The 20,701-nt window shown below is 38.9% G+C and overlaps 1 protein-coding gene across 1 annotated transcript; it reads right to left on the bottom strand.

Annotated features, from left to right (window-relative positions):
• Positions 1–9,730: 9,730 nt before the first annotated feature.
• Positions 9,731–14,084, bottom strand: LOC109067081 (iroquois-class homeodomain protein irx-2-like). The gene is made up of 5 exons (XM_042755513.1): positions 13,512–14,084; positions 12,087–12,495; positions 11,178–11,807; positions 10,747–10,815; positions 9,731–10,493 (listed from the first exon to the last, which is right to left on the bottom strand). The coding sequence occupies exons 1-4, from the start codon at positions 13,728–13,730 to the stop codon at positions 10,766–10,768; spliced, it is 1,308 nt and encodes a 435-aa protein (XP_042611447.1). The 5' UTR covers positions 13,731–14,084; the 3' UTR covers positions 9,731–10,493; positions 10,747–10,765.
• Positions 14,085–20,701: the final 6,617 nt, after the last annotated feature.

The following is a 20,701-nucleotide window of genomic DNA, read 5'->3' as shown; positions in this document are numbered from 1 at the left end:
CGGCAGAAAATGACCAGTACCTTCCAGGCCGCACCATCAGCAAGCCAGGCGTTATTTGGAGCTCTCCAGATTATGGCCGAGTCAATATTTTATCAGGCACGTTCAGCAGGAGCATGCAGATATATGGCTGCCTCTCGATCCCCTTAAACTACTTCCCCTCCTCCCTTCGAGAGTGGAACACTTCTGTCCAAATCAGACACAATACATCTCGTAATCTCCCCGCTCTGATATCCAGCTTAATGTGTCTGCGCATTCCTCACGCAGACGGCCGCTGCAACTTATCATTTTGAAAAGAAAAAGCAGACTCATCCTTCCTTTCTTCAGTGTCAGAGCCGCAGACGCGTGGGTCTGTGTGGACCTGATTGAATTAGTGTACACAGCAGCCCGACATTACAGCTCTAATAGAAAGCTTTAAAGCGCTGCGTATGGAGCGCAGCCGTGGATTGGGTTGCCTGTCTTTCCTCACCTCGTTCTCAGCCAAGCGGCGGGAAACAGCTGGCCTGCATCGCTGAGAGCTTCTAATGAATTGAAGTCTTGGGCGTAAGGATGGACTGATTAGATGAGAAACGACTAATATTCCTGTGTGACTTGGCTGAGTGCGGATGGGCTTGAAAGGCATGCGAGAGATGCCACCATAAACAGCCTCAGACTCTGGCGGGCCGCAGATGGGGAGGAACCTTATTTATAGAAGAGGAGGGTACGGCGAAATCTCCACACCAGAGGGTTGCCTTTTCATTTGCGGGACTGGGCAGGACTGCTGTTAACCTCAAACAGGAATCTCGCTGTTATCGTCCTGCTGCTTGTCACTACATGAAATACTTGAGGGAAAATAGTTTTCTTAACAAAAATGCTTATGCATAATAAATTATAGATTCTTGCACTTTTTTTTTCCTTATGTCCTTCAGAGACCCCATGAAATGGCCTGATGAATGTGGTTTTGTGTACTGACAGATTTACTTTTAACAAAGCCTATTTAAAAAAAAAAAAAAAAAAAAAAAATGTTCAGAGGTGTTCAAGAGCACATTTGTTGGTTGCAGGCTCATTTTTACAGGAAAATTGTACATTTTAAATGCATGCATCTACTGAAATATAATTTTGTCAGCCTTTGGTAGCACACTAGTACATGGAATTGCAAAGGAATTGCATGATGTTTTGAAAGCTGACAAAAAGCTAACAATTAATTAAATCATAAAAATGTAAAATGTAAAAATGTATTCTGTATAAAAGCCAAGTGTTTCACAAGGAAATCACATCTGCACATTTTTCAACACTATTATTGTTATTACCAGACTTGAAACTAGAGTATCCTTACTAAGATATTTATTTTAATACAATTTTAATAATGTTAAAATAAATACACTCAACACTACAAATCCAAACCACACCACTCCATCAACCAAAACATCACAAACAAAAAAAAAAACAAACAATAAACTTCAAACTCCAAACCAAACAAAAAATATGAGTCTATAATCCATAATAACACTTCCTCCAGTGAAAAAGTGTTCTGGTGTGAATCAGGAGAGAAATCTGCACAGATCAAGCAGCGTTAAAACAGCTCTAAACAAATATGTGTCTGGATTTTGATGTGAGCGACAACAGCAGATGCACTTTTTTCACTGGAGGAAGTGTTATTATGGATTATGAACTCTATGTATTTGAGTTAAAAACGTCTTAATGCTGGATGTGTTTCATCTTTTGTCTTCTCCAGATGTTAACTGATAGACTGGAGTAGTGAGGATTACTTGTGGATTATTGTGATGTTTTTATAAGCTCTCATTCTGACGGCACCCATTCACTGCAGAGCATCCATTGCTGAGACACTGATGCAATGCTACATTTCTACAAACCTGATGAAGAAACAAACTCATCTACATCTCTAGTACTTTCTATTCAAAAAAGCACTGTTGCTACTGTCCAGGTCAAGGAAGTTTATCTGTTACTGTAATATAAGGAACACTTGCTATCTGGTATCAGAATATACAGAATTATTTAAATAAGAGTCAGAAGAGAGTCAGTTAGTTACAGCATCAATATTGTGAAGTTCACCTTTAGCTTCTGCTCTGTTTCTGATGACATGATGAAGTAAAAAATACACAAACAACCACTAATTCATGTCTGATTGAACCACTGATGTCTACTTGATATGAAAACAGCTATTTCACATTTTCAGACCATTTTGTTGTTGTTGTACTGCTCTGGGCTTTAGTGTGGACTGATATGATATGCATATGTTTGTGTGAATGTGCTGTGTTATGATGTGAATCTGATCCCAGACCTCTGGTTATTTACAGCAAACACTGAGGTTTCTTTTCTCTTTACTTAGTTAATGACGGATGAATCACTCCTTTTCACTCTATTCATCAAATGCACAGCTGAAGGTTTATTGCATGGTTGCACTGTGAAAATATGAAAATATGGCAAACAAACAAAGGAAAGAGCAGGCTATGCTACCCCTGGAGATACATTTTATTTCTTCCCATAATGCATTACAAAGACAACACAGCAGCTGCTTTGGTCCTCACATCTGTGGCAATTAATTGTGCTTTTAAATGTACTTAAGAGAGAAAGTCTTTGGTTAATAATTTGGGTTTTTCTGTATAAAAGTGGAGTGCTTCGCAGGGAATTCATCTGCACATTTTTCAACACCATATTGTTATTAGTGGACTTAAAACCAGTGCATCCTTAATGAGATATGCAGATTAACCTTTTTGAAGTGGTTCATCGTTTTCTAATCCTATCAAGAGAATCATTTGCCTCCTTGTATCTTGTACTTTGGTTGCACTCTCTAATCACTTTTCATTTTGGATAACTTAATAACATACTTAAATACGGTCTCTTGATACTTTTTTCACAGACACGTCGAAAGTAATTGAGAATAATGGTCACGAGACAATAAGAAAGGAGAAAGTGCTGATTTATGTAGCGTGTGTAAGCGCGGCTGCGCGGCCAACTGCAACAGACCAAAGTAAACACTACTTTTCATACTTTTCAGCTCTTTTATAAGCTTCTCGGCTTTGAATTATATCAGCTTTAGAGGGTTTCTGAGGAAAAGAGCTGAGGCTGAACTCTTGACATTTCCACTGCTGAAATATGCTAAATAATGAGAGAAAATACAGTCCCGGAGCATGTCGAGGAAGCATTTTGGCCGTATACTGTTTCAGACCTAGCAGCAACACATATTTTCACACAGACAGAGGCTCGGCTGGCCACAGTTGCTGGCACTCCACTTCTCAATCTTCATGACAACTCACCACATGCCGTTTGTCTTCAAACTGACCTTAACCGAAGTATAAATAGATGCTCGCAAGGACAGAAGATCAATGTCTGATCTTGTTTTCTTCATTTTCTGAAATGTCAGGAGGTCTTCCCACAGTTTTTGTTTGACGAGCTGTTAGTCATGCTACGCCTCACCTAAAACAACTTGTTTATTGTTGTGCAAATGAGGGCTTTGTCACATCTGGAGAAAAACGCTTTAAACAGTTACTTAACACAGTTACTTCTTTATAATGCCTAGGACGGCCAAATACGAAGAACACATAAATATGAAGGCAAAATCCCATTTCCAATGTGGAAGAAAAATGTATTACTTTTCAAGAGCCAAAAAATAAATAAATAAAAATAAAAACAAATATCAGAAATGTGCTTTTTTTAAACAAATATTATAAAAAAGTAGAGAAACATTTTAAAGTAAATTCAGATTTATATCTATAACATTTAAAAGCATCAAGAAGCTTTACATAAAACAGTAACAAACAACCACTAAGGCACTGATTTAATAATAATAATTATAATAATAATAATAATAATAATGAAAATTTACAACCACTGGGGCAGTGATTAAAAAACAAAACAAAATACATTTATTAACATGAATTTAATTTTTTTTTTTTTTTGTTTTTTTTTACAATTCACATTAAATTCACATTTATTTCTAGAAATACTAAATTATATACATATATATATATATATATATATATATATATATAATATATATATATAATTAAATGATTTAAAATTGATTATAGTATTGTATAGCAGAAAACAGTAATAAAGAATCATTAAGCAACCTAAAAATGACAGATGAAGGGAAAACCTCTCTAGAAAGAGTTTACACTTTACAATTTTGATCTCCAAAAAAAAAAAAAAGTAAAAAATGTTTTGTATACTTTTCGGGTAAAACTGTGCATAATCCTTTTGTCCTTGCCTTATTTTTTCTTCTGTATTTCAAGTATTTAAAATCTATTCACCGCTGTTCTTTCCTGCTTGCGTGGTAGAGTTTGACAGACATGAATCACAAAGCATTTGGCTTCTCCAGGTGATGAGTTTGTAGTCTTGCTGCACAACGGCGGATGTTGATTCTGCGTCACATTAAAGAGCTCTGAGAGTTTCTCCTGTGTCTCGCCTTCCCTCCACATTGTTGAACACTCTAATAAACTCTCTTCAAAAACGACGACAGACAGGGGAAAGACAGAGAAGTGCTTTAAAGGCAGCCGCTGCTAATTATCTGATAAACCTGACAGATAGCATTTAACAAGAAAATCTGGCAAACGCAACTGGAGGGAGGACGCGGGAGGAAAAGGTAGGAAGCTCTGTCATGCTCGCTTTAAACACCTCACAACAGAACTGAGAGAGAAAGCGTGTCGTCTGCTTGTGCTCCTCCACCTGCGGAGCTCTGGGTGTCACAGCAGATCTGAGGTCAGACGCTGCTCCTCTCGTGTGAATCCACTCCTCCGTCATCAGGACAGCATCATCCTCATCACTGATGCACAGATATGACAGCATGATTTCATGACTGGCTACTGGTTTCCCTGGAGTGTTCAAAAAATCAAATGCTGATTCATGGTGTTTCACGTCAAAAGGCCTGAAGTAGGTCTTGAAATGTTGCAATGATTCGCATGCAACTCTACAAAACATTTCCCATTTTCTTTTCCCCCATTGTTCTGCCCACAAACACCATGCATGTGAAGGCTGTCTGTTTGATAGATTTATGATGTCTATAGGCACACGGATGTCTACTTGCATGTGTTATTATTAAGTAATTATTATTAACCAGATCTCTGAAATACTTGATTCTGATTGATCCATTGCACCATTCACGAGTAAAACATGTAAAATCCCTGTAAAGCACAGCCTGTCATTGCTTATTATAGTGGTGGAAACCAATAAATAAAACACTCCTAAACATATAATCATGCATTTAGTATTATATTACAAAACTGTAACAAGTTGGACAGGTTGTGACACGCCTTCATCCTCAAAAACCATAAACTGTGCAAGAAAATATGATCCAGACTATATTAAATATGGCTTCACTTGCAACACAAGTAAACACGGTTTGTCTCGTCGACCACAGTGTGTTTTGTGCCGTGAATTATTGCTTCCGAGAGCATGAAGCACACAACTAAAGACAAGCTTTGTACAGAATTTAGCCCAGTGTTGCTCTGTCTGCTGCTGTTCATGTGTTTTCAACAATTTAAAGTCATTTCTCCGATTCAGTCTGTTAACATTTTTGCATATTATTATGCTAAAGTAGTTCATGTATTAATTAAAGGAGAAGTTTACCAGTTTTCAGTCAGCTTTGCATTGTTACAATGTCAGTAATTTACTTTAATCAACATTGTGATCCAGATACCTCCATTTATTTGTCAGCGAAATTCACTGAAACTTAGTTAAAAGTCATCATTTTCTGACAGCTCCAGAGCTTTTGTTAAAACTACAGATCAAATTTCTGCATTTTTGTATTCACACTCACAGTCTGTCAAATTGAAAGTAGGACAACACCAAAATCAAAAGTGCATTATGGGTAATAACGTTCTTGGAAAAGGAGAACGCCGCAGGCCTTTTTCTCTGTTTTCTCTTGTTTCTCTTGAATTTCCCTCTTTCTAATGCAAAGACTGCCAAGTTTTATTAAAAGTCCATCTTGCCAGTAGTGAATTAACAATTTAATTAATTGAAACTAATTAAACAATGTTGGTCATGTGCTGGGTCACTTGAAGTCCAGTGTAAAATCTGGGTCCTGAAGCAAAACTAGTTTTAACTTATTGCTTCATCTCTCACACACACCCTGATTAGTTAGCATCCTGCAGCAATAACCTTGAGTGAGTGAGCAATTACACAGAAAGGGTGGAGGGTGAAGAAGGTGGTGTGGGAAAATCAAGATCTACGACTCTCCGTCATGAAGGAATGAGGGATTCTGGGTTTGCAGTTCCCACTTTCAGAGAAAGGCAGGCCGCCTCCTCTTGTCGAAACCCGACTTAACGGTGTAAACTTCAGTGTAAGCAAACTCAGAGAACTTCAAAGGGTCAAGAATCCTGCCGGCGAGATGCTACCCAACAGATCCTGCTCCTCCAGACGCATTAGCTATATTTGTTTGGGGGAAGTGCAGGCATCGGTGACCTCTCCGAGGGAAGGGATAGAGGGTTAATGCTGCCCTGATCCCCTCGGAGAGTATTGGCTTCCAAGGGAGCCACAGGCAGCCGGGCAGCAGCCGGGGGAGATCTAGTGCCTGAGCCCTGCACTACTTGAGAGAAACTAGCAGAGTAATTTGAGCTAATGACTTAGCGGCCTGACCCGAGCTTGGCTGGAGCAGATGCTATCAGCTGAACACGACCCTCTAAAAGGTGAAAATGCGCTCGGGCTGCCCCAGTCTCGCTGTTTAGTCGACGAACCGCGAGTTAAAGCCAACGAGCCCATTAGCATTGAGGCCGGGACCGATAAACAGAATTTTAATTAGCGGCGATATTGGTGGAGCTTCACTCGGTGGCCTCGCTGGGCTGATGACCGCGCGCTCTTCGGGGGATACTGTGTTTGTCTGCGAGAGATCGAGGCACAGGTGGAACCAGAAGAGCGGACCCTGCGTGCTACGCGTGGCTTATTTTAAACTTCAGCCCGAGACGCTAATGGGGACTCGATGCTGGCCTTGGTGCGTGAGCGCGACTCATTAACGCGGCCATCTTTCTTGAATTAAATCCCGGCGTTAACAGAGAGAAGCGCGTGACGCGCGAGATCAGATGAGGTGAGATGAGATCACATCAGATCACGGGACTGGATTCATCCTGTCTGACGAGCAGTAAATATGACACCTGTGTGTGTGTGTGTGTGTGTGTGTGTGTGTGTGTGTGTGTGTGTGTGTGTGAGGAACAAACATTGATTGTGTCAGACCGGTGAAACGCTGGCAGGCCGAGCTGATGCATACAAACACTACTGTTTCGGATTAATTCTGTGCATTACTTTTATATACGACTAAAACACCTTCGTCATTCGGTGTATTAAAATGATGCATAAAACATTAAAATTATACGATGGATAATAATAATGATAAATAGGCTACACACACACACACACACACACACACACACACACACACACACACACACACACACACACACACACATATAATTGAGCACATTTTTGTATGAAACCCAAAGAAAAACATAGCAGTGATTTTGCAGATTAATTCCTATGTGTTATCTTTAAGTGCTTGTAATCATATTTTTTATTTTTATTTTAAATTAGCTGGGCGTGTGAGAGACGATATTTAACGATATCGAGTTACCTCTCTTATTAGTGCAAACAGTGACATATTAAAGAATAGCATTCCCTCGACCTGCCCTCATCTGCAGCGCTTTCAGCGTCACCCACACCCTTCTTAAACTCTCCACCGATATTTGTCTTTCTTCTCTCTTTGCTTTCTTTGTCATTTTGCCACTGTTTAGATTCAATCAGCCCTCATTGATCATGCACGAAAATGCTTTTTCTACACACAATAAATGCATAATACATATCAACCCAGGGAAAAAAAAAAAAAAAAAAAAAAAAAAAGAAGAAAAAAAAAACCTTCCTGAGCATTAAATGCTTTCCAAAAGCACGTTTTATTCTTTAAGCAGACAAATTCACAAAATCATAAACTGACTACGTGTTAACAGCTAAACGCAAATTTTTGGAAGGTAAAATGAGCAAACATCGCAAAATAAACAGAAGATCCTAACGCTTCCCTGAAAAACAAATATCCCGTGCTTTAGATGAGCTCTGCTGTATTTGTCAGTAACTAATGGCGAGCTGACGGCTCTAATGATCTTATTTAGAGTCAGTGTGGACAAACTCTTGATCAGTCTAATGAGAGGACATCTCCTGTGACACCTTTATGGAAGAACCGACCCAGGACTCACTTTAGAGCCTCGGAGACTTTGATGTATCTTATTAAACCCACATGTATTCGATTTGTTAATACTTTTTCTCTCCTTTCGTGACCTGAAATGTTATTTACGGCCTGACTCTAATGGCAGATTAAAGTTGTAAAGATAAACGGTGCAGAATAGAAGGAGGCCATTAGAGGCTGCTTTCAGAAAGTGTTTTAATGTGCTTGGCCTCTCCGCTTGGATTGACTGAACTATGCGCATCAGCATGCGTGGCACAAACACACAGGGGGACGCTTAGACACTTTTCATAAAATAACTATCAAATGAATCTGTCTTTGGGCGTTTTCGTTTTGCATATCTTGTTATTATTAACAAATCCCAATAACTGCATTAAAATATCTTCGTTTTAATTATTGTAATTGTTATTTTTTTTTTACTCATAAACGCAGCATTAAATCATCAAGTCGTCAAATATCGTATTTAAAATTCAAAGCGTAACTGATGGAGAGCCTAAATGTCCCTGTTCTCACTGTCGCACAGAACAGGCTTCTCGCGCTCTGCGTTTCACCTTTACCTGATCCCAATCAAACAGAGGTGCCTCACTTCTTTGATGTTTTCAAAGGCTGTTTTACAGAAACAATAACTCTTTTTATTGAGAACAAATGTTGACATTTGAAGGGAGTATGAATGGAAACCGCCTGTGGTGCCATTTTGACAACAGTGGTCGACCCCCCCGGGATCCCACCTGAGATTAAAGGCTGAATTTCAATAATTCACCTCTAATAATGAAGCCTATATATGCACAGCGCAACACGCTTCAGATGACAAAATCTGGCGTTATATTATCGAGAAAAGAAAAAAGAATCCAGCGCAGTATTGACCTTAACGAGGCGCGTGAACATTGCAATCAGCTTGAAACCTTCAATATGTGCAATGATTATTTAATAATTGTTATATTGCTATTTTAATAATTTAATAATATTTAATAATTTAAAATCTGTATTTACAATTATATTTATGGCTATTATAATAATAACAATTATGTTTGATATTACATCGCGTTATTATTATTGTGTCTGTTATCTTTCTTTAGGCATCCTTTATATTTAAGAATTGCTGTATAGAAAGGCCGTTGAGCTTAAAGCTGTAAAATGTTAACGGGGTGGCCGTATAAGAGAGACGTCATTGGCATATTGCACGGGCGCGCGCAGGGGCCCACCGGAGCTGGCAGGTGTTTAGACACGATTTTATGGATCGTTCAATATCAGTCTATAATGAAGCCCGACTGACCATCTTAACCCCCGCCGGGAGCTCATAACGCTGCCGCTCCGGCCCTGTGTTCATCACGCTGAAAAATAGATGAAGGCCTGGATTATAAGCGGCCTCTATCATTCACTGCCATCCAGAGCACATTCAACATTCACGCTGCATATTCACACACACTGCAGCTCTTAAATGCACTTTTGTAGAAATAAAATGAAGAGTTTAAAATGTGTGATTTCTAAATGGTGCCGCATAATTTGACGCAGTTTTATGATCTGTGACACATATAGATTATGTTAGCAATACTAATATATTATGAGAAAATGAAACTAGCTTTAAGTGTTGAAAAACAGGGCAGTCCAAATGGTGCCAGTGCAGACTAGCGCATTTTATTTACAATCAGAGATATAAATTAGTAAAAGTCTCCTTGTTAACAACATCGCGTAACTTCGGCTTTTTAAATAAAAACCAATCATGATTTATTTACAAAACAATGTTCAGATACCATTGCAATACAACTTGCATAAATTATAGGCATTACAAAAATAAATATCAAATGTATTCCACTCTTAGTCAAGTTTATACCAGTCCCGAGTTCTTGTTTACACTTCACACCTCTAGCACTGAAAGTCTGACAGGAGGCTAATGTCCCACGCGCCTGTGTACAACTGGGGGCTCTGAAGCCACTGCAGGGGTCCTGAGAAATAAGTCTCCTCATCGAAAAGTCACATGTGTTGGGATAAAGTACTTCCATCAGTCAATCAATCAATCAACAGTTCATCCAAACCAGACTGGCTATTGTGCCTTAAAAATAATTTTCTTTTCTTTTCTTTTCTTTTCTTTTCTTTTCTTTTCTTTTCTTTTCTTTTCCATAATCGTAAGCTACGTGTTATTGTTCTATAGGCAGGTGCTCTGTAGTCCGTGGGTGTACAGTGGCACACAAAAGGATCCGCGTAAGAGCAAATGTTAGTTTCAAACAGCTTGGCCAGGGAGAGAGAGAGAGAGAGAGAGAGAGAGAGAGAGAGAGAGAGAGAGAGAGATGGGGGGTGATGGCTTGTTCGCTTTGTTCAAAGCAATTGTGACACCTACCTGTGAACCAAGGAAACAAAACCTACATCAGTCGATTTTCCAAAGGAAAAACTATATATATGCATTAAATTTAGAAATCCGCACTTAATCTACACAACCATAAAGCAGGCCTAATATTCATGCTCAGTGGAACATATTTATTGACAAGAACAATACGACTAATCAAATATGAGGAAGTGGCGTCTGGAAACATTCCAGTGTTGTCATAAAAACGGCACATAACCTGCACATAATGCGTGTATTAGCGACTTACTTGAAAGATCTTCTCGTCTTTAACTCGACAGGTATGACTGGGCTCTTACTGTGAAAACCTCGCTGGGGTCTGCAGAGAATACACACCCGTTTCAGTAAAGGGAAACGACCACAGCGTTTGCACAGCTTAAACATTTCATGTAATGTAGACTGTACGCAAGCGTTCGATTATGAGAAAAATAAAAAGTTGAGAAAAAATAAATATCACGTTCAAACAATAAAATAATATAATAAACATGCGGCGGTGATCCAAACACAACAACAGTCAGCTAAGAAAACCATTTGCGCGATTATATGAAAAGTGCCTCAAGTAATCAAATAATACAGTTACTTTATTGGATAGACAATTGGTTAAAATACATGAAATCAATTAAATGATCAGTCAGATTCTATCTGGCCGAGATCAACAGCACGTGTGTACCCTTTACGCACCTTTTTTGGATTCTGCATTGGAGGCCCTGAAATGCTGTTCGGTCTGGTTTGGATTGGTCTTCAGCAGAGACTCGCCGCTCTGTTTGTGCAGGAGTCCCTCTCCAGCTGAGTTATAGCGCAGTATCCCTTGGCCCTGCAGCGGGCTGAAGTTGCCATAGTTTGTGTAATTACTATAAAACGGCGAGGTGTAATAAAGCGGTCTTCCTAATATGGAGGTGGCGGGGTACACTGCGCCCGCTGGAGACGCGCTGGACGCCGTGGAGGTCAAAAGGCCAACACCCGGGGGACAGTTCTGTTGCTGCTTTGGGTCCGAAGTGGCGATCTCGGCTAATGACCAGAGCTTAGGCTTGACGTTTTGGTTTTGACCGTCCAGGCATGTTTTGTTGGTGCTGTTCTCTCGGTGATGAAGGGTCAAGAGAGGAGCCTCCACCGCGGTCAGAGGAGAAGAGGTCAGCGGCTTGGGTGACGGGCCTCTCTGCCTGTCCTCGCGGCCCGTGTCCAGATCACCAGCGTCGCATTTGTCCTTGGTATCGGGTCCAGAATCACAAACCAGGTCTCTGGTCCTACACGCGACCTTCTCCCCGTCCGACTCCACCGAGCACGAGTGATCTGTCAGGTGCAAACTGATGCCTGCGGACGGAAACGACACACTTACGAGTTACTGCTTTCAAAACTTCTCTTAAATTTGCATTACGACGTGAATGTCTTAAATGTACAATTATAATTCTGTATAGAGCTACATTATATAGATGCCAAATATGTTTTTACAATAAATGCAGTACATTTTAGTTTTTACATTTTTACCATCCGTTTAAATTAAATTAGCGTATAATACTAATACTACTACTACTACTACTACTACTACTAATAATAATAATAATAATAATGATGATGATGATGATGATGCACCTTCGTCCTCAGCAGACGCTTCACTGTTGTCCATGTTTTTATCCGTGCGCTCGTCTTTTCTCTCCCCATCGCCGTCGTCCTCGTCCTCGTCCTCACTTTTAGTCCGTGGTGCCCATGTCATCTTGTTCTCCTTCTTGAGTCTCCGTCGGGCATTAGCGAACCAGGTGGACACTTGCGTGAGGGTCATTTTCGTGATGATGGCCAGCATGATCTTTTCTCCTTTCGTGGGATAAGGGTTTTTCCTGTGCTCCTGCAGCCACGCTTTTAGCGTCGCCGTCGCGTCCCGCGTGGCGTTTTTCTTCGGTACGCGGGGGTCGTTGAGCTGGTGGTACGGGTAACCGGGGCTCCCGTACGGGTGATAACTGATGGCTCCTGCCATTCCCGTGGTGTGCGCGTCATACGGAGAGCCCTTCGAAAACAACAGTTTTTTTGTCAGTCATCCGTGTTGTTATTGTTATTATTAGTATTTATTTATTTTTGTGCCGCTTTTTCTTTTTCTTTACAACATAAAATAAATGTAGCGCAAATGAAACAAAAATGAATCAACGCTTCATTTGAATGCAAACAAACGAATGATCTATTCTGCATTATATAACGTTAATGTTATTAATGCATGTTATTATAAAGTGTAACCAAAAATATAATACTAATAATAATTAAGCCAATAAACAATGATTAATCCTTCATGTAATTATCAGAATGCACAATTACATGGGACTGGGGTGGATAACAGATAATGGGTAATTGCAGCCATTTTGCATAATCACCAGGCTGACTTTCCCAGTGCTCTTTCAGTGTCAGAGGCATATCAGTGAAGCGCAGCATTACAAATCCTATTAGAAAACCACTGGATATGGAGCGTTCTTACCCGCTTTCATGTGCCATGTCATTAGCATTGCGATTCATCAACTGACGATTAAATAACGCTTATTTAACCACACATCCTTCCGAATCTCATCTCAAAAATATACTGTGCAATTACACTTTTTTTTTCCTTATTAATAATTTTAAAATACCACAACCAATAATTTGAGCTATTGTCTAAAAATAACCCGGTGTTGATCAGGCCTATTAACCTTGCAAGAGTACATTGTAAAAGTGGGCCTGAAGGAATTGCAAGACATATTTGGAGACACGCTGTTATTGTTTCACGGAAATAAGCGCGCATTTATAGCTGGACATTTTATTCGTGACTTAACAGCTGAACGAAATAACTTTCAGATCATAACCAGCTGCATTCTGCACCCGAGCTGCATTTGTATTCATGACCCGCGCGAGCTTCTCTTTGAAACACACACACGCGCGCGCGCGCGCATGCAACTCCCAAACCCACAACCAAAACTATAACCATCCTATCATGCAATATTCATGCATTCCTATCAAGAACAATGCCTCGCGAATGGCGACGGCTCCAGCGCTGTTTACCATGTAGGACGGGAATCCCGTGGCAGGATCTGTGGAATAGGGCAGAGGGCTGGAGAACGCGTTGGCCGAGGCGGTGAACGCCGCAGATCCGGGGTACGGGCTGAACGCTGAACCGGACGAGGACCGGACCAGCTCCTCGCTCCTCGGGGCGGCCAGCGGACAGGAGTAGAGCGCCAGGGAGCCCGGGGGCTGGTAGAGGTAACCCTGAGGATAGGACATTATTACAGCTTCTCCAGAACAGGAACGCGGGAGGGCAAAAACGGGCTGATCGATAGAATCAGCGCATTTAACCAGCGCGCGCAGGGATAAACTAATAAAAGAAAATAAATAAAAGCGCAAAAGAGGAAGAGCGATCAGCGGAGTGCCGTCATGAAGATCCCCTAGCGTCCGTTTGTTTGTAGTGCTCGGGAGTGGAGAGTGAAGAGTTGCTGGAAGGAGCAGGAGAGTTTCTGAGAGCGCTGGAGAAACAGGAGCTGTCAATCACGGCTCATCTAAATATTCCGTCTCCGCCCCTCTCTCGCGCTGTGAAATGCAATTCCGGAACAAAACCAGCACAGAAAGCAGCCGTGCGTCCTCGTCGCGTTTCCGTCGTTTATCTACAGCGTTTTTCTTTCTTTTTGATTTATTTCAGCGGCGTACGGATGACATGATGCCATTTTGCCATCTGTCAATTTTTTTTTTGTTTTTTTTTTCTTATAAAAAATCCCACCGAGGCTGTAGAGGTTTTGTTTGTGCATTACAGCTTATTTACGCAGACACACAAGAGCATGACTATAAATATATGCGTAATTGCGCATTGCTACTGGATTTGAAATTACATGTCGTTAAGAAAGTGCTTTTCCCTTCATAAAACTGCTGCACATAACCTAACAATGAAATGCATGCAATATGCAAATCAATTTCCAAAGAAAATAAGTTAGTTGCATTTTTTTTTTCTGTAGTATTTTATTATTATTATATTATTATTATTATTATTATTATTATTATTATTATTATTATTATTATTATTATTATTTATAACACACGGGATCCCTATTGCACGAACACAATGTGAGTAATTTGTGCAGTCATGAAGAGTAAATGCAATCAGCCGTTCCTTCACTCCACTGACCAGTTTTACCGTCAGAATTCGGTTGTTGTATTTGTAAATATGTATGGTCACGCGCAGCTCAGTAATATAAAGTGTTGCTCTTTCGAATCTCTTTTCTAACTGCTGAATGCAGCGGATATGCGCCGCGGCTGCTGTGTGAACGGTGGGAGCAGCAGTGCGCGCTCAGGCCGGTGGGAGGTGTGAGTCCTCTTCATATCCCTGCTCTCTAATCGCAGGAGGTCTTCCGTCCTGACAGACAGCAGGAGTTTGTCTCCTCCATACCTGTAACATATATTTAGAACTAATTCAGCAGGAATAGTTTGCTTTAGCACATCACTGTCCATGACGCGAAAACACAAACACCGGGGAATTATGACTGAAATAAATAACGGGCTGTGACAACGACTGCCCAAAAGAGATGTGCAAAATATGATTAGTCTATATGAATTTGACTTTTATTATTATTACTATAATTTCAAATTGTAAAATGGGTAAAACGGGTGATGTGGAAAATATATTCGTAAAACGCTTTTAATTGTCGGCTCTATTATAGTAAATCATTTTCATTAATATACCGTTTCTTAAATTTTAATTATTGTAATTAAATATATATCACTAACTGTATTGAATAAAAAAAGGAAATATAGTCCAAATTCATTTAACAGTCAAACGCACGCACACACACACACACACACACACACACACACACACACACACAATGATAATTTTAAGATTATCCAAGGATTAGTTTAAATGAATATAAATGCCAATTGAAATTACGTTCGAGAGGAAATAAATTATTATGTTAAATAATAATGGTAGTTGTGGAGAAAAAAAATGTTCGGGGGAAAAAAAACGTATTAATTTTTTTGTTACAATTCATTTCATAAAATGTCTCCACATTATTCAGCCCTCTGTTTCTGATTCAGGGATGAATAGCAGGTCTAATTTCTACCCTGTAATCTGCCCTGTTTCTACCCTCTTTCTTATTTCTGTGCTAAAGTAATTTGTAAAGACTGGGAACAGATTAATTTGGCGCTGATGGCTCACAGAGGACACGTGAAGCGCGCGCGCCGCACAGCAGGGGGCAGTAGGTTAACTAGGTTAACTTCCAGACTTAGAAACCCTCGTGGTATTTTAGTCCCAGCAAACATGATGGAATTATAGGAGATTCAGCCCAAGACTGCAGCTAAGTATCAGTGAAATGCACTTATCCAATTCACCGGCAGAAGCCTTTAAACATGAAATTATGGAATTAACTGACAATAGACTTGCATGGAATTACTGATTCGCATGGCTGAAAGCATCATAAATATATAGCCAATGTATTCAAATATATAAGAATAAATATAAAATTATATTAAGTAATATTATTTCTCATATATATATATATATATATATATATATATATATATAGTAATCATATTAAAAAGTATTTTGAAAAGTAAAATAAATAAATAAAATAATCATAATAAATCGTTTATTTCATGAAATGCACACTTCAAATACACATGTTCTCCATAATTACTATAACATGACATATGACACTTTCCATAATATGACACAATTCATTCATATTAAATAGTTGGGTCATATCCTTTATTTAGTTGTTCTGCTGAACAAGACATTTAAGTGTGAACAGGCTCCTAATTTATATGATCACACCATGCATTTGAATGCTACAGTTTAAATGCATGCAATAACAAAAGAAATGCATGCAATGTCCAAAAGAAATAACTGTAATTATTAAACATTGCATAAAACATGCATATTTATGTGCATAATAAATTTATTTAGTTTAAAAAAGCTGATTATTATTATTATTATTATAGGAGCAGAATTGCACAACATGCACTGAGTGTGTTTTGCAGTCATGAACAGTAAATATAATCAGCTGCATTTCCCAACAGAACATTCACTCACTGGCCTTTTAGATCATTGATCAAGTTTTACTGACAAAATCTGTAATTATATGGGTCCTTATGCTCAATAAAGCTGATTACACTGAGAGCAAGCACACACACACACACACACACACACACACACACACACACACACACACACACACACACACACACACACACACACACACACACACACACACACAGCTCCTTACAGAGTCAGATTTATGATGCATGCCATCGATTTGGATAGAAGGAAACAAGTATTGATTTTTCATATTTTCTGGAGATGTGTTTACTCCAGGATAATGCAGCACGGCAGTGGCAGCTCCAGTGAGCAGCGCAGGGATTAGCAGCACCGCCTTTTGATGAGATAAATTACTGAGTGCAACTTCAATGGCCAAAGGGAACACTTTGATCTTATATTACTTCATTTACCCTTATGACTAAATGATTATTGATTTTGCATTCTTAACTCTGGAATGTGAATGCCAGGCAGCTGACAGGGTTTCAAGTGCTGTTTCTGTGAAGTACAATTCTCTTTGGCCCGCTCCGTATGCGTGTGTTTGTGTGCATAAATCTTGGAGAGCGTGTGTATGTTTATCTTCTCTTATGCACGTGTGTCTGTTGGTAATACAAAACAGTCAGAGATACAGAAACATCCATCCTTAAACAGTAGGTTGTTAAAAAAGGATATTTTAGAAATATGAAGGGTAAACAGATATTGTTTGCTGTAACCGGTGTGTCTGGTTAACATTCCCCTCTTGGGTTCACATCAGTCTGAACTTTGAAACAGAACACTGAGGTGAATACAGGCTCCTGTGATGCTCACAATCACAGACATAATGGCACACAGAGGCTGAAACCACCTTGATGCTGAATAAGTTTTAAAAAGCTGGCCTTATACAGATACCAAACCATGAAAGAGTGTGAGGTAAGTAGCTAAACAGTTACCAACTATTCAAAAAAAATTATTATTATTATTATTATTTTTTTTTTTTGTACATAGAAATGTTAAGCAACTAAAAGTATCCAGCGATGCAAAATAATTTTTTTTTTTTTTTTTTTTTTTTTGCCATTTCGAATGGAAAATGTAGGGTGAATCATTTATGTGCTTCATGCAATTCCTAACTAAATGTGATGAGACAATAAACATTTTACAGTTTTGCATATTCTACAAATTATGCATAAGAATAAGAATCAATGGTTGCACATTTTTTAATTTATATATATATATGTATCATTTGCAAATAATAAACACAAAAAAAGTAGTATTTTGGTCTTTTTTCACTGTTATTTCCCCCTATTAGTAGTAGTAGTAGTAGTATTTAAATATATTCCGTATTGGTCCCATTTGATATTACGTGTCTTTATCTATTATGTACTTATGCTGAAATAAATAAATTAATTAACTAATGTGTTCATGCTGACTGCAGAACTGCTGTTGAGTTGGGATAGGGTTATGGTTAGGGACAGGTTTGGTACTTTGGTTAGGTTTAGGCTAGGTTTAAGTGTGGGTTAAGTGGTAGGAGTAGGGGCAACAGTGTAGTTATAGATTCAATACAGAAAGATTTATATTTTTAAATATAAGTACAATGTAAAACATGTATGTACACAATATGCGCACTGAATCAAATTAGTACTTTAAACATAACTACATAGTTACATGTTTCAGGCAGAGCGACTCAGAGAGGAATGTTTTGACATTCTTCATGACTTGATTCAATCTGTATTCTGGTCATCAGACTCCGTGTGCTCTGTGGAAATATAACGTGAGGTAGCTAAAATGGCCCGTATCAACTTACGTCTTCTTTGAACACGGCTTTGAATGCCTGCAAATCCCAGAATGTGAGAAAAGACGAGTGTTTGCGTGGCCGCAGGCGCCTCAGCGAGTGCTAGATATGCTGTTATTTCATCATGTTTCTACAGCGAGCCAGATCTTTCAAGAGAAAGAAAACAGTCAGATATCACAAAAAAGCAGCAAATTTCAGCTGAGCCGGAGCAAACGAGAGCGCAGATAAGCATAACACAAAAAGCTATTTGTCTGTGTGATAATTCGCCGGTGCGGCGTGGAGATACAGCGCTCTCTCAATGCTCTGACCCTGTGCTTTGGGGCGATGTGTTCTACTTTCAGGGGAGAATGTCTTTGGTCTTCTCCAGTGGGCCCTACGGGGCCGAGGAAGGGTGGCGACAGGCTCATCTCACCCGACTGGCACCGGCGAGCTCGCCAGGCCTCTAATCAGCAGCTATCCATGCGCCTGGCAGCGGAGGGGTTTCGAATCAGCACCTCGCCCCCAGTGACAACCCCGAGCCGCATCCCTGTGTGAGCGCCTTCCTCTTCCTCTAAGGAAGTGTGTGCAGCAGCACAGATGTTTGCTCGGCGTCTCCAGCTTGAATAGAGTTGTGGAGCGCCACACACAGTCTCAATTTGTTTAACATGCCGCAGAAAGCCATGGATGTAAAAGAGCAAGGGCGAGCGCATTTCTACTCTTGCTTTCTCCTCTGCTTGGATTTTTAAATACAGGAGGAACAAATCAGCAGGATATGGATGCTGCATCAACCAGCGTATTGTGTTTGACAAGAGCCAGACTCTCTGTCAATGCAAACTGATCTGTGTGGTTTAGCTGCCCCACTATAACTGTATTCTCTGTTCAACCAGCTGCTCTCCTCCACCATATCTGTCCTCAGATATTTATGGGTCACTGACCATAAGGATGTCCAAGACCATGAAAGGGAGAAATCATGTTCTGTCACATTTTTGGGTTAAGACATGTTTGAAGAATGTTTCAAAATAAAGGTCCTTTGTTGTGTAATTTCCTGTTTTAATGTTTTGTTTGTCACATGTGAACAAATCTGCATCCTGTTTGAAAAAATAAATAAATAAATTATACAAAAATATTAATAATTAAAGATAATAATTCAAAAAAATATATACACTAAAAAAAATAAAAAAATAAATAAAAAAATAAATAAATAAATAATAGTTTTCTTAAACAAAAATAAATTTACACTTAAAAAAAAAAAAAAAAAAAATAATCGAAAAAATATATCAAGATAAATTAAGAAGTCTTGTTTCCTGACAAAAACAAGTAAACAAATAAAATACTAAATAAATAAAACAAAAAAAATATTTTTATTATATATAACCCAATTTCCCTTTGAATTAAATTTATTTATATTCTTGTTTTAAGGATAAGCTCAAATAATTTTGATAGTTTGTAAACAAGATTTAATATCCTAAGTTGTTAAGAAAATCAATTTCAGTGTAAAGAAATACCAATTCTGCAGTGTAAAGAAATACTAATAATTATATATATATATATATATATATATATATATATATATATATATATCTATATATATATATATATCTTTATATTCTGTATTATGCTACACCAAATATTTTAAGAGATTTAGGTTTTTATTGTTTCTCAGACAGTTACACTATAGACATTTTTTTTCTTATTGTAAGCCCCACAAAAAAAAAAAAAATAATAAAATCAGTGAAATTAGAGAACACGTTCATTATAGAGGAGTATGTGTGTGTGAGAGAGAGAGAGAGAGTGTGTGTGTGTGTGTGTGTGTGTGTGTGTGCATGTGTGTCACTTCCTTGACCCTTATACATTATAAATGTGTGGCTTTTCTTGAGATAATGTGGAAAATGCTCCTTGCGTCTCCCAGTCTTCATCATGTCCTCCTGAATTCTGCGTCGGAGTGACTGTAATGACCGGATGCTCATCATTACTGTCTGATCAGGGATTTAAAAGAGAGAGAAGACTAAGAATTATCGTTTTTAAATATTTGCAGGGCCAGAGAGAGCAAACTGCTGGTTTCATGATATACGGCGGCTTAATGATTTAAACGACCCTCTTCCATTGGCTGAAGTGAGTTTAATAAATTAAAATGACAATTTGTTGAGAGGTTAAACGGTGTGCTCCAGTGATCTGAAAGCATGATAAATCAACAACTCTAACTTTGTAGGAAAGATGGTATTAGAGTGTGAGACCAGCAACTAATTCACAGTGCATAAAGTTAAAGATCCTGCACATCTGCATGAGTCCTTACATTAATGAATGCACATATGTCACGTGTCAAACAGTAACTATCCATTCCTTTATCATTTAAAGTCTTTAACCCTATAAATCCCACCATATCTGTAAATTTCAAAAGCCTCCAAACCATAAACATAATCAAACATT

The sequence above is a fragment of the Cyprinus carpio genome, unplaced genomic scaffold, assembly GCF_018340385.1.
Source record: "Cyprinus carpio isolate SPL01 unplaced genomic scaffold, ASM1834038v1 S000006714, whole genome shotgun sequence".
Taxonomy (NCBI): domain Eukaryota; kingdom Metazoa; phylum Chordata; class Actinopteri; order Cypriniformes; family Cyprinidae; genus Cyprinus; species Cyprinus carpio.
This window is presented reverse-complemented; position numbering and strand designations above follow the sequence as displayed.

Bases quoted from the DNA above. Each gene is read 5' to 3' on its own strand.
- LOC109067081 (XM_042755513.1), bottom strand. From the start codon at position 13,730: ATGTCCTATCCTCAGGGTTACCTCTACCAGCCCCCGGGCTCCCTGGCG. The intron at 11,808-12,086 runs GTGCATCATCAT...TTCCGTCCGCAG, and splicing joins AGCGTCTGCTGAGGACGAAG to GCATCAGTTTGCACCTGACA. The intron at 10,816-11,177 runs GTGCGTAAAGGG...TATTCTCTGCAG, and splicing joins CAATGCAGAATCCAAAAAAG to ACCCCAGCGAGGTTTTCACA.